General features: G+C 38.7%; 3 protein-coding genes across 8 annotated transcripts; 2 read left to right on the top strand and 1 right to left on the bottom strand.

Annotated features, from left to right (window-relative positions):
* The first annotated feature begins 1,708 nt into the window (after window positions 1-1,708).
* LOC109423210 (ribosomal RNA processing protein 36 homolog) lies at window positions 1,709-2,829 on the top strand. The gene is made up of 3 exons (XM_062843937.1): window positions 1,709-1,727; window positions 1,901-2,019; window positions 2,082-2,829. The coding sequence occupies exons 2-3, from the start codon at window positions 1,906-1,908 to the stop codon at window positions 2,787-2,789; spliced, it is 822 nt and encodes a 273-aa protein (XP_062699921.1). The 5' UTR covers window positions 1,709-1,727; window positions 1,901-1,905; the 3' UTR covers window positions 2,790-2,829.
* Window positions 2,830-3,147: 318 nt separating this feature from the next.
* On the bottom strand, window positions 3,148-4,015 carry LOC109423177 (large ribosomal subunit protein uL11m-like). The gene is made up of 2 exons (XM_029852095.2): window positions 3,866-4,015; window positions 3,148-3,803 (listed from the first exon to the last, which is right to left on the bottom strand). The coding sequence occupies exon 2, from the start codon at window positions 3,793-3,795 to the stop codon at window positions 3,205-3,207; it is 591 nt and encodes a 196-aa protein (XP_029707955.1). The 5' UTR covers window positions 3,796-3,803; window positions 3,866-4,015; the 3' UTR covers window positions 3,148-3,204.
* A 1,352-nt stretch (window positions 4,016-5,367) lies between these two features.
* On the top strand, window positions 5,368-10,044 carry LOC115253817 (spastin-like). Of its 6 annotated transcripts, none has more exons than XM_062843936.1 (2): window positions 5,368-5,784; window positions 8,740-10,044. In XM_062843936.1, exon 2 carries the CDS (start codon window positions 8,806-8,808, stop codon window positions 9,457-9,459), a length of 654 nt encoding a protein of 217 aa, XP_062699920.1. In that variant the 5' UTR covers window positions 5,368-5,784; window positions 8,740-8,805; the 3' UTR covers window positions 9,460-10,044. The 6 variants fall into 6 exon arrangements, with proteins under 6 accessions (XP_062699920.1, XP_062699918.1, XP_062699919.1 ...); XM_062843934.1 differs by having other exon boundaries at window positions 8,737-10,044; XM_062843935.1 differs by having other exon boundaries at window positions 8,709-10,044.
* Window positions 10,045-13,775: the final 3,731 nt, after the last annotated feature.

The raw sequence follows: 13,775 nt of genomic DNA, 5'->3' as shown, positions 1-13,775 counted from the left end.
GTGTTTATATCACGTCATCGTCAAGATCATCGTCCAATCAATATTAGGTCCTCGTTGTGATAACCGCCTAATTCGTCGATGTGGTCAATGTCGGTGTTGTCGTCGTTGGTCATAAATTGAGGGCAAATGCAATCATAGCAAACACGGTTAGTGTTTTTGCTGTTTAGATGTAGTCTATTTGTAGAGTGCTGTGAAAGACAAAGAGATGCTTAAAATACCAATGTAAATCAATCCGGATTGAAGAATCGAGAGTCTATTGTTGTGCGCAGACAATAAGACTGAGTACTAAATTTAGAAAAATAGGAGGAGAGGACCCAGGTAATCACTAAGCACTGTCGTAAGCAGTCTAAAGGTCATTCAGCAGCTTCTCCGTGTCATTAGGCACTGTATGTGATTTTCAAATGCTCACAGGCATTATAAATTGTAAGCACTAAAATAAGCCGTATATTAGTATATTACGCTATACTGTAGTGCTTGCAAACCCAGAGCCTGTGAGCCGAATTAGAAGCCTGACAGTGCTGTTAAAAGGCTTGGCGTACATGACGTTTATATCAATCAGAGCAAATTTGAAGCAAAACAAAACTGAACCGTCGGAGAGCAATGAAATATCATTGGAACTTTTGTACGATAGATTGGGTGTTGGATGATTATCGTCATCTCGCCACTATAAACATCAAATTAATGTACAGCTGCTTCCTCGATCATCTTACGAATGCATCAGATATTTACCTGTGCAGCTGTAATCGTTTTACCCGAGCTTTTACCTACAGATGAATACCAAAAGTAGTCAATGAGCCGCATTTTGTTTCCTTCTGTTATGAAACCTCGTAAACCTTCCAAACTTCCTTAGCTGCATCTCCCGCAGAACCGCCATCCATAAAACCATTTCCCCGACCATTTCATACATTTCGTATGTGGCCACTTTGTGCCCGATTCCACATCTGACCATCGGATCATTCTAAACATTTCGGTTCGGAACATCAATGCTGTCCCAAATGTTGCCTCCTTTTCCTCAAATACGGTGCTGAGCAAACCGATCTCACGCTGCATCAATGGAGCAGATGGAAAACGTGATGAAATAAACTTGAAAATAGCAAGCCCGAAGATTATCAGTTCGAATCTGGATCAGCAGGCCGTAAAAATCGAAGAAAAAAAAAAGACTTCGATGGAAAGGCATCCGGAGCAAAAAACATAAAGAAGATAAATAACTTTTTTTTCTTTTTCCTCAACCCATTTTTGACAGCTCTTTCACCAGAGACTCGGTACGCAGATTGAAGCTGGCCGTACATCAGCCGAATATTTCGCCAAAAGTGGCTTTTTAGCAGATCTTTTATAGGATGTAGTTCTGAAAAGCTCTGTTAGCATTGTTCTTCATATGAATATAGAACCAGATTGGTGCCAATTTTTACGGCTTAGTGGTTACTTAGTTCTTATCCTGGTTGTTCCAACCCAGTTTCAAAAAAAAAAAAAAAATCGGCGCGAATGTTTTTTTTTAATAATGCTCTCCTTTACATTTTGTGTGTCCAATTGACATCAGTAGTAAACTGTGAACAATATTAAAAAGCATGCGCATTTGTTTTTGTTTTGAACCGACTTTTTTCGTGATTCCCTCTGCAACTGCAACAGTGCCTTTTTCATCAAAAACTTTGTTCGTACGCTTTGTAATTTAATCTAAATACTAGAGCTTTGAATTAATTAGGACCGATTTCTTCACCTCGGCTTAACTGGTAAGCCAGGCTTACCCATATGGTTAAACCTGGTTTAACGCTTAAGCCAGGGTGAAGAAATCGCCCCTTAGTACTAGTGTAAAAGCTACATCTAAAGCTGACCATCATCAGCTAGGATAAGAGACTTTCTATTCATCTGAACTACAAAAACTAAGTTGTTCAAGTTTTGCTAGGAAACATGACATCGTCAGAAGAGGAGCATTCAATGGATGAGATGAACAGCAGCCAAGAGAGTGATTCTGATAATCCATCGGAATCGGATGAAGCTGAGGACCCAAGTAACACCTCAACGGTAAGAAAGATTATTACCAATGATTAAATTGTAATAAAATAATATTGAAATTGTAATTACAGGTACAGATAGCAGATGAAGACTTTCGGCAGATGTCGTTCCAAGATTTACTTCAATTGAAACGCCGTCTCGGTTCAAAAGTTTACAATGAAGCTGTCTTTGGAAAAACGCAAAAAGAGACTAAAGAAACTGCATCAAGGGCGGCCAAAGAAAAGAGCAAGAACAAACGTGTTTTGAAGGAAGAAAGCGATTCGGATGGTCCACCAGAAGAACTAACTGCCAAACGGAAAGTGCCAGCTCTGGGAATGGCAAGAAATCGCCGTGAAGCCAATCAATCCCGTTTCAAGGACCCGCGATTCGATTCCAAACAAGGCTACTTCAGTGGTAGAAAGTTCCGCGAACAGTACGGCTTCATAAATGATTTGCGAACCGATGAGTTGAAAACACTTAAGAAACAACTAGAAGAAAGCGAAGATCCAGAGGAAGTTCAACGGCTGAAGTTTGCCATTCGCCGAACAGAGAACCAGATCCTCGAGTTCAACAAGCAAAAAACACAAGATAAGAAACGGCAGGATGAGAAACTGCAGACTCGCAAAACCATCGACGAAGGGAAGAGGCCGTTCTACGAAAAGAAGAGCACCAAAAAAGCCCGTGAATTGGTCGAAAAGTATGACAAACTCAAAGAGGAAGGAAAAATCAGCAAACACATCGATAAACGTAAAAGGAAAATTACCGCAAAAGATAGAAAGAAGCTGGATTTTTCTACTTGAATTAATAAAGTGTCATAAATATGTTCAGGAACCTGATAAACTCGTTTTTTACTTAATACGGAGTGAATTTTGAATGAGTTAGATTGCTCTTCGCATACTAAGGAGTAATTTTTCAATATCTCGATGAAAGAATTTCGTTTTCATTCTGCACGGAACTTACATAATTCGCCTTAATAGAGACAAACCAGCCAAGGGCTGAAAGTCTCTTTAATAAAGACAAATCCATCAATCAATATTTTTTTTCGCTTTAATCCAGGAATTCTATAATTATAGACATGATTTACCTTTCAGTAATTGATTCATGTAATTTGTTAGGAATCAGGTGGTGATGTGTTTGCATTGAAGTTGAAAATAAAAGTATCATTACATATCCGTGAATGCTGTATTTCAAGAACATCATTACGAAATTATGTTCTTAGCCCATACGTAACATTCTAGCTTCTCTCTTCTCCTGCAATTCTTTGCGCTGCTCTTCAACAATCCGTTTCCGTTCTTCCAAAAAGGTCTGATATTCCGCTGCTTCCAACTCGTTGACGATTTCAATTCCGCAGGTTCGGGCAACACCCACCAGCGCATTACACATTTGCTCCAGAGTCAAAAGGGCGTTCGGTGGATCCTGCAATTTAATCTGGGCGATCTCATACAGATGCTTGCGGGTGATTTTTCCTGCCACCTCTTTGCCAGGGTTCATTGCTCCTTTCTGAATTCCAGCTGCCTGCTTCAGGAGAAATGTAGCAGGAGGAGCATGGATTGTAAGTTCATAGGCCCGATCGGAGGTAACGGCCACTCGGCACGGCAGAGGAATTCCTTCTTTGTAGTCTTTGGTGCGTTCGTTGAAATCCTTGCAGAATGCTGCAATGTTGATTCCGCGTTGGCCGAGCATTGGGCCAAGAGGAGGGCCTGCCACTGCCATGCCGGCCGGGATGTTTGTGCGCAGTTTACTCGTGTGATTGATTTTGTCAATGGATTTCTTGAGGGTCTTCAGTCTACCAGCTGCTTTGGACATTTCTGAACCTGAATTGAAACAGAAGATAATTACCAGGTCAAAGATTCGCATTGATAATACAAATACTTACAGTTTTATTAATAAAAATACTTGAGAGGAAACAATTTAAACTTCACTGAATATTGTATAACAGACCACCACGGAGCACACGGGAACGGGACAATCTGTTTGTTTACACTGTCACAAATAGGGTGACCAAATGTATCACAGTATATCAGTAATGCCAAAGCAAGTACACACAAAACGAGTACAACCTGACTATGCTAAAAAAAACTTGCATACCTTATGAATTAATTTGTATCTGGTTTTTTTATTGACCGTCCAGCAAGCCGTCCAGTTCCAAACCAAGGGGAATGACACTTCCTTTGCGAACCGGAAAAATCCGCATGTATTCGTTGCTAACCGTCGTTAACCGCGTATATGGAACTGCTGCTCGGTTAGCAGCGATTAGCGACGGTTAGGAACGGATAAATGCGGATTTCCCGGTTAGAAAAGGATGTGTCAATACCCCTGTACACAAGGTGAAATATTTGTCCAAAAAGAAACCAAATCTGGACGAACATTTGAAAATGGCCTATCTGCTTTTTGTGAACAAACATGTTTCTGTCTTTGTAGGGCCCATCTGCATCCACCCACGCACATCGAGCTTGAAGAACACTCTTTCTGATAAGGGTGTTGATGTGCGTGGGTGGATGCAGATGGACCCTACAGAGACAGAAACATGTTTGTTTACAAAAAGCAGATAGGCCCTTTTCAAATGTTCGTCTAGAAATGGGTTCTTTAGGGGTATCCAGATTTTTTCATAATCGGAATCTCCGTCCTAGAATTAGTCAAAAACCAAAATTTCATAATTTTTGAAGATCGGCAACTATTTTTAAAATGCATTTAAAGTTTGAATGGGATTTTTTTTTGTTCGGGGTGAACTGTCTTTTTATCGATCGAACTGTCATTCTATACACGGAAAATAAAACTGTTCTGTTTATTAAACCGTCAAAACAAAGGAATGGATTACTGCACGAGTTTATACTGGTCTGCTAGAGACTGTATATATAGAGACATGCAAAGCTTCTTTTGATTGTTGTGTTTCTTTTTTGCCAGACTTTGTTTTCATAATTTTGCTGGTGTGCTCGATAGGTAGCCGATTTGATAGTTCATAGGTAGATTTGGTTTCACTCTTTGCGGGACTGTGTTATAAACAGACTGTAGGCCGGCTTACTCTTACACGAAATCTGACGTTTGAGCGGTGTCGGCACCGCTCAAACTTCAAAATCTCTGTGAGAGTAAGCAGGCCAGCGTTAGGATTCGTTGTGCTGACTGCATTCAACATAGCAAAATTCAGCGACCTCGATGTTGGGTGGAATGAATTAACTGTTGGGTACTTTTGTTCTCCGTTCTCCGTTAAACCAGATAATGCATAATTAAAATTTTCAGTGAATTACTGGTCTACTGTGGCCGATTTAAAATGGTTTTCGAAGTGTGCGCGTTGTGTAACCGTAAATATTTTGTTTGTTTGTTTGTTTACTAGTATATGCTTCTCTTTTTGCCCTGCGCGTGTCACCAACTCTTTTGTTACTGTTGTAAATAACTCAGTCTGTCACCCTCGTTCACCTTCGCCATCCGTCGTCGTCTTCGTCATTTTCCGTATTAGCTTCCAGACAGTCGGTCACGTCGGTTGTTGGTCCGATTTTTCGGATTTTCCGCTGTTGTAGATTTAGCCAGTTACTCAATTTTCGTTGTCTGTTCGGTCCGGTTCCGTCGTCAGAATATCCTGTGTTCTTGAGCCCTTTTGTTCTTAGTGAAATCCTGTAGTGAAAAGATTGGAAAGGAGTTTGGGATTAGTTTTTTTTGTGTGTTTTGTCATGCAAATACGAGTAGAAAGTGATTGTAGCAAGTTTTTTTCATCAGAAGAAAATGTGAACCTAGTTTAGAACATTCGAAGGATAAAATTTTCAACCTCACCCCACCTCCATTCCGCCTGCGTCTGCTGAGGTAAAGATACGAAACAAAAAAGGAGGTGGCTGGTGCGCCGTTCTGGGATTTCATTCGGTCGAAGTGCACAGTGGCTCGGAATGGCAAATTAACAATCACAATCAATCAATCAATAACAACTTCTGGTACTGCTGTATATGTAAATGCACTCCTGATGTTTAACTCAAAATGTTATTTTTCCTTATTTATTGCTCACAGACTCAGCGAAAAAAAACTAACGATATATTCATCAAAATACTTTCTGACTGTATGCTATGACTACAAATTATGGATGCCATAAAAATTCCTTATGTAAATCAATCGTGCTTGTTATGACAAATTTCATAGGATAAAGAGCAAAAAAATCTTAAAATTATTCAGACTGGATTCGATCCATGAACTTCGGGATCGGGATTGTCACTGAGCTCGTGTTTTATCCACACAGCTACCTACGCTTGAGAAAACTATGCTTTTTTTTATAATAGTTAAATAGTTTATTTTCAATGTTGCTAAACATAGCGACCTTATGAAATTCATTCGAATCATTATGAATTGATTTATGGTCGTTTCATAAGTTGGGCGTTTTGCACAAGTTTATTTACGACACTATCCTAATAGGCATTCGTGCCGGGGTAGGCGTATGTTCAATAAAGTTACAATTAAAATCGTAACACAATTTTTGGAACGCGATGAGATACGTATAGTATCTAGCCGTGTACAAAATTTTAAGTCAATTGGTTTGAAATTGACTGAGTCATAGCAAAGAATGCCCAAAATACCGGCCGCTGCCCAAGTGGTTCGCTACCCTACTTAGACACAAAACAATCAAAAAACGAAATATTTTTTATGCAATTCAATATCATAATTTCTATTTTATATTACTCATCTCGGTATCATAATAGCCCATTTTTTCACACTGATTCATTATGCAACTGAAATGAATTGCATAATGAAAAAATAGTTGCATAATGTTCATTATGCAACTCATTTGAGTTGCATTATGAACATTATGCAACCCAAATGAGTTATATAATGAAAAAATCATTGCATAAAATTTTGTACACTCAGAAAAAATAACATATTAAACTTAAAAGTTCTGCACTTAGATTATGACCAGTTGCTTTTGCACTTGAAAAATACCTTTTTGCAATTATATGGCATAAGATTGAACTTTTCAATCACCGAAATTGTGCCGAAATGGCCTACTTTTCTTCACTATTATAAGAGTGCCGAAAAGTACTACTTTTCAGCACCTTTAAGGGTGCCGAAAAGTAGTACTTTTCGGCACTTTTGCGAGGGTACACCTTTCACAGGTTTTTCCGAAATATTAATGACCTACCGTAGTTTTATATCGATTTGATGGCTGCTTCTATGTCTACTTGGCAGACCTAATCTGATTAGAAGTGATTCCAATTCTGATTTGGTCAGCCAAACAGACGTAGAGTGAGAACAAGCAGTAGCAAACAACGCTCGTTTTTGACGCAACTCCGTGTACTTGTGATGCTTGTGAACACAGCCTACCTGATTGAAAAAAGGGGTTGGCCGCATGTATGCTTGCACGTGGTTTCTCTCTTGAGGCATGTGTGGCAGTCAGAAATGAGCGTACTCAAGGGTATTTTTTTTATAATTGCAAAAAATGTTGTATGCAACTCGTTGCAAAACTCGATTTTTTCAGCACTCGTCGTATTTATCCAACTCGGCAAGCCTCGTTGGATAAATGTACGACTCGTGCTGAAAAAATCATCATTTTGCAACTTGTTGCATAAATAACTAATGTGCAGCGCTATTGAATCTTTGTCGATTCAATCATGATAGAACTTATGTGCATTGCTTTTGGTTTTCTATCGTTCAGCGTATGGATTACATTGGAACAAATAATAAAACCATTTCCACGTGGGATTGGCTTAAAAATGTAAATAAATGAAAAACAAAGAGATATTTGCAGTCGAACTCATTTTATTTGTGAAACAATGCACCAGATACTAAAGTTACTATGAACGAAGAGGCTGAAATGATTCCGCTGTGAACTTCACCGTTCCTCAGCACTTGGGAATACCTTAGGAAGAACCACCGGATGGTGGTGTTGGCATGACGGAGCTGGACTGTTTCGTTACTTTCACCGCTAGTGAAGCGTCCGATTCCGATGCTGCAATAGGGATTAAGTGATTGTGAGCACTAGATATGTTATGAAGGAAGAATTATGTACTTATCTTTGAAAATATCCATTATTCAGGCCGGCCAATTCAACACGCTTAGTCGTAGTATAAATCATAAGTCTTACTCATAGATTTTATTACTTGCACATAAACGAGTAATTCTCTCTCTCTCTCCAGCATTCTATGGGGTTAACGCACATAGAATCTATCAATCGATTAATTTGAGTGTATGGAACTCGTTGCAAAACTCGATTTTTTTCAGCACTCTTCGTATTTATCCAACTCGGCAAGCCTCGTTGGATAAATGTACGACTCGTGCTGAAAAAATCAACTTTTGGCAACTCGTTACATAAATAACTATTGTAGTTTGTATTTTGTTATTCAACGTAAACCTCTCAGTTACATTGACTTTTAATGAAGTTAATGACTATTTTTTTTTTTTTTTTTGAGAATAAGATTGCAAAGTTATTACAGATTTTTAAAATTAACATAGATAGGATTTGTAAAAATACTGTGGAGAAATGTATCCAAAGCTTTACTTAATATTAATAAACGAAAAACTGAAAATAATTATTTGTAAATTTATTACAATAATTGAGTGATCATTTCGCGATTGTTTTCTTCTTCTGCGTCTTCTTCTTAGCGCGACGTCCCAACTCAATGTGATTTACATCACATTGGATAGTACGTGCATACATGCCTATTCGGAACTATGAATAACGATTGTTAATTCGCCAGCCTGGACCACAGTGACATGCTTTTTTTCGCAAGTTACTATCAACAACAAAGAATGAAATATTGAAAATTTTCGGTGAAGAAGCTTTGGAAACACGGAGGGAAGCAGCTGCGCGTTGCATACGAGCGAGACCCAACTGTCCACTGACTGATGGTTCGCAATAAATATTCCGTGAGTAATGCTGGCAAGTCGCCGAGTAAAAAGTCGCGTACCAATAGTAAGCAGCATGACGCTGGCAGTGACCAAGAAGGTGGAGAAGGTAGTTCCGGTGCGACATTGATCGACGGAGGAAGTGCATCGAACGGAGTAGCCCAGCGATGTGATTCAGTGCATAAACAAAATCTTTACATTATTTCGTTCCCCGTTATTTTTGTGTTTAACGTTTTGCGTTCCTTGCTGTATCAGTTATTCATCATTTTCCGGTACATTTATAATTTCACAACAAGAGTAGTTTACAAACCGGTGCGAAAAGAGTGTGGGCTAGAAATTGTCATCAACGATCAGCAGCAGCCAAAAGCACAGATTCAGCCTAATCTGGATCAGCAGCAACAGTTGTCTTACGACCAGCAGCAAGCCCTTCCTCTACAGTATTCCAGTAGTGGAGTTTTAATCAACGGGGAAGGCCGTGAAATGTCGGTGCAACGTTCAGCTAGCGGAAGTCAGGTCGGCCCCGGAGATCCGCTGCTGGCTAAGCAAAAACACCATCACCGCAGAGCTTTCGAGTATATTTCTAAAGCATTGAAGATTGATGAGGAAAATGAAGGTGAGTACTCTATAGTGATATCATATTATTACGACCAATAGGCAAAAGAGCAGACCATTTTTAATTCAAGTACGCATATCGTGAGGGAGGATTCGTGAGCATACACGATAAACTACCAAATCGGTAAAATATGCTGTTATTAAATCGCATTCTCCCCAAACCCATATATGGAAACTTGTCATCTAGATGACTGGTATAGTGTAGACGACTGCAGATAGTTGCTATTGTTGTCGTTTGCCTCTCTAATCTGAATTGTGGATTACTGAAAAAAGCGAATGCATATTTCAGTTATTTTACAAATTTTATTATTGAAATGGTTTATTCATTAATTATTAATTAGGATCAATGAATGCATATTTTTCTGTGGCTTTCTTTTCATTTTAATGATGGTTGTTCTCTATTCATTAATGAGCTTTTGAATTATTGGCACACCGTGATTTCTGGTAAAATATGATTGCTTTTTGTATTTTTATGTCTGCTTTTTTTGTAGTATTCGATATTACTTTAGAACTAGTTCGACAATAGATTGTATCAGTCAACGAGGTTGAAAATTTTTCAGCAAATAAGGCCGTTACAAATATTTATTTCACTTTTTGTCCCATCATTCTTTGGCTGGTCCAGGGGGGGGGGGGGGATAAAAATAATAAAGCATTTAATATAAAAAATATTAAAAACTCATCGGATTTGTTGAAGAATTTTTAGCAAGACCCGATATTTTGATAAATATTTTTTTTTATCTGGCCCCTCAAAATGCCAAATCCGGCCAAATTTTTTTGTAGAGGGGGAGACAAAAAATCAAGAATAAATTTGTATCCGCCTAGTTATTTAATGTAACAACATTTTAAGAGTTGCAGATACATGTGTGAGGAATTAGTTAAAATTTACGAATAAAAAAATGTATAAAGAGTCAAATAAGGGCTTGCACTGGAAATTTGATCGTTTACGGTAAGGGAGGTATTTTGGACCCCTTGTTGTACTAAACAGCATTTAACTAAAAACCAAAATAAAGTTCATTACGTAGTTGAATACTTTTCCTGTTCCAATAATAACTTACCAAGATTTTGTAGTAATTATATGAAAGATGAATTAAAGGTGGGGCTGGCTCACCGACACTTCCGGTCCGCTTTAGTGCTTTATGCATCATTGTGGCCAGGTGTTGCTCTAGTTTTTCCAACTGTATTGTAAAGCATGAGCGGTAATCCTAGGCATTCTTGTGTAAATTGGGGTACTCGAAATGTTGATCGATCACCGATTATTGCTGGCAGATGCAGTGGAAAGTTTGTCTTAATACGTATCAATCGTCTCTGACAAACGAGAAAAACTGACCTCACTGATTACCTGTCTCTGAGCCAAATTTGGTATAGAGTCTTCAGTCTCCGATTAATCGCTTCATGTTAGATGGAGGTTTTTAATCCAATGGGTTACATAGCCGCTATCCGAATGAAGAGAGTAATGTTCCGGGTAATATATCACAAATCAAAAGAGGTATGGTACATTACGTGGAGCGGATATACTGAATTGGGTACCAGACCAAGTCCCTGCTGGGTGGCGCGAAATAGGTGAGCCATAGACAATAGAATCGTCAATGTCGTAGGGCATAGTATGTGACTATTGTCGAAACAACACTATTTTAGCAGTGTTGAGATAATACCATATTCTGAATCTACATGCAAAACTGAGCCGAAATCCAAACTTTCATGAATTTAGGTGCCCGGGAATCTATTTAAAAATCAGTTTGAAGTTTGTATGGGAGCGATTTGTCGAATCACCCCTCGTCACATTTTGTACTGAGCGGAGCTGTCAAGCAGTTGCCCAGATGTCAAAAAGTGATTTAAAAAAATCTCTTTGTAATTGATTTTAGGTATCAAAATAAAGTCCTAAAAATCTAAAAAAACATTGTAGCTCAGAAAAAAGTGTTTTTTCGTAAAATAAAAAAATCAATACATTATGTATTCTATATTTAAGGACAAACGTCTTGAAATCCCGCTTCAACAGTGCACCAAAATTTCAGACGCACAAATCTCAAGAAGCAAGCTTTCAACAGTAGTGAATTTTATTATTAAGTTCTTGCTCACTTGTACTTAATAAGCTTAAAATAACAAGCTCAGATGCACTAGTTTCGTATACGAAGAGGTTTGTGCGCACGAAATCGTGAGTAGGTGCCAAAGTCGGCCATTTTAGGTTTCTAACAAGTCTGTCCTTAAAAGCCCAATTATCCACTTATGATCAATCGATCAACTTCCCAGCGCAACCCGTCATTTAGTTTCCCAGACTTGTGCTCTTAAAAATTCGAGGTGTGGCTGTGTTAAATCTTCATCTTTAATAAATCATCAATATTTCTGCTTTTAGGGTCTGTTCCAATTGGAGAATTAAAACTAATTTTCACTTAAACTTGCAGTTCGATAATTATTTCCTTAGGAGAACTGTCAAGTTTAAGTGTTGAACTGTCAAATTTAAGTAAATATTAACTTTAATTCACCAATTGGAACAGACCCTTAGAAGGAAATTTGCAGTGAAGTGTCTGCGTTATGGTGGAAATATTTTTCCGGCTGAATTTACCATCCAAGCGCAATTTTTTTTGCGTTCTCTAATTGAACCAATAAGCATTTAAATAAGCCATATTTCAACTTTAAAACTGAATTATATTTGCTTGCAGCCGTATCATAGCAGTTCGACAGCTAAATTGGCCTATATTAGCCATTCAAATGCCGCCTAAAATCTGACAACTGATATGTAGCATTTCAAATGCACGATACGTTTTCCACATCTGCATCAGCAAAAAATGGAGACGATTTCTAGTCTGCATGACATGATTCAAAATCAAAAGGTACGTATATGTTAATCTGTATGATGTCGGTAGGGTACCCGGGTACCTTTTCGATTTACAGGGCTGTTGCAAAAGTGGTGGATTTCAGGGTTTCGCGTATATGCCCAACCATGGCTCCACGAGAAGCGTGTTTCGAAATCACAGCTTCAAAATCTGACATACCGAAAATCTCGTACAAAAATTTTCAAAAATCCAGATTTTCCGACAACCACGGTTCCGAATATTATTTCCATAGATAATGAGTTTCGAAGTTGAATGAGCCAAAAGAATTTAAAATCGGTGGAAAATTCACGGAGATGTGATCATTTCAACTTGGTGGGTATCCGGATAACCTGCCAGCATTCTACGGGTGTTTGTTTGCTGGCCACATAACGGTTAAGCTATTCGTCACGTTCAGTTAATTTCTGTGTGGAGAATGGGCTGAAGGTTCAAGGCTTCCTGCTGGGGTGGAGACGCGCGATAGGGTGCTATTACACTCTTTGCCCAGACGCCAAATATTTGACCACTTTTGACAGATACATTTTGGCAGGTTCTTTGGCTCTGTTTGTCCCTATTCGTTTTTCGAGAGTGACAAATATTTTTGTTTGCCATGTACACTTTGGTCAAAATTTAACTGTCAAAAGTGGTCAAATATTTGGCATTGGTCAAAGAGTGTCATACTAGCTATAGGATTTTTGTTTTTGTTTGTTCCTACGTGGAAAACAGTCGATTATGCGATCCATTGTCAGATCACATCACCAACCATAGGTGCTCCTAATAAACCTGACAATGTACCCTTACCTCTTAACAAAAAAACCTTCCTGAGACAAACGTGGAGATGCAGTGATTATCTGTCTTTATAAAAACGTTTGTCTTACTAACATTCTTTCCCATACTCGATGACTGTAAGGACGTGGGCGGTACCGTTATTGACCTTACTAAAGTTGAGAGCTCTCGAACTGTGTACATTGAGAATGGTAAGCAAGCCATAAGATTATTCATTGGTTCTCTGTTCATTTTCGATTGCTCCGGTCAATCACGGAGTAGCAACTACTAAATGTGCGGTCATCTATGCTCATGCTCATGCTCTATCCTGAATTTGGAAACTGGAAATACTGTGTCGCTCTTAAGAAACAAGGAATTGCTACCAGAAGCTTTACGCAAGCCAAAATATGCAGAGATATGAACGGGAGCCTCTTGACGGATGGACGTAAGGTGTTTGAAAGGTGGAAGTGGTGCTTCGATTAGCGTCTGAATTGCGTGGAGAACGTAGGCACAGGAGGCTACAGTAATGGAGATAACGACGCTACGCTAGTACGGTTGAGGACGGAAATGATTCAAATCGCACGCTGAGGGAAGTTAAGGTAGTAGTTGACCAGCTCAAAACCAACAAAGCAACTGAAATGATATCGAAGCTAAACTCATCGAGAAACCGAACTGCTAGAGAAGAGCTAATCTGCTTTCATTGAATATCGAATTTTTATTGACTCTGCAGAATCGTTACCTTGTCTGTGGCGTAGATTTTAGTCTGGGACAAAATAAAAACATTTC

This window comes from Aedes albopictus, unplaced genomic scaffold (assembly GCF_035046485.1).
Source record: "Aedes albopictus strain Foshan unplaced genomic scaffold, AalbF5 HiC_scaffold_654, whole genome shotgun sequence".
Classification (NCBI taxonomy): Eukaryota; Metazoa; Arthropoda; class Insecta; order Diptera; family Culicidae; genus Aedes; species Aedes albopictus.
Note: the sequence above shows the minus strand (reverse complement) of the source record. Positions and strands in the feature narration are given on the sequence as shown.

Excerpts from the sequence above, each read along its gene's own strand:
- LOC109423210 (XM_062843937.1), top strand. The coding sequence starts at position 1,906 with ATGACATCGTCAGAAGAGGAGCATTCAATGGATGAGATGAACAGCAGC. Across the intron at positions 2,020-2,081 it reads ACCCAAGTAACACCTCAACG|GTACAGATAGCAGATGAAGA; the intron begins GTAAGAAAGATT and ends TTGTAATTACAG.
- LOC109423177 (XM_029852095.2), bottom strand. The coding sequence starts at position 3,795 with ATGTCCAAAGCAGCTGGTAGACTGAAGACCCTCAAGAAATCCATTGAC.
- LOC115253817 (XM_062843936.1), top strand. The coding sequence starts at position 8,806 with ATGGTTCGCAATAAATATTCCGTGAGTAATGCTGGCAAGTCGCCGAGT.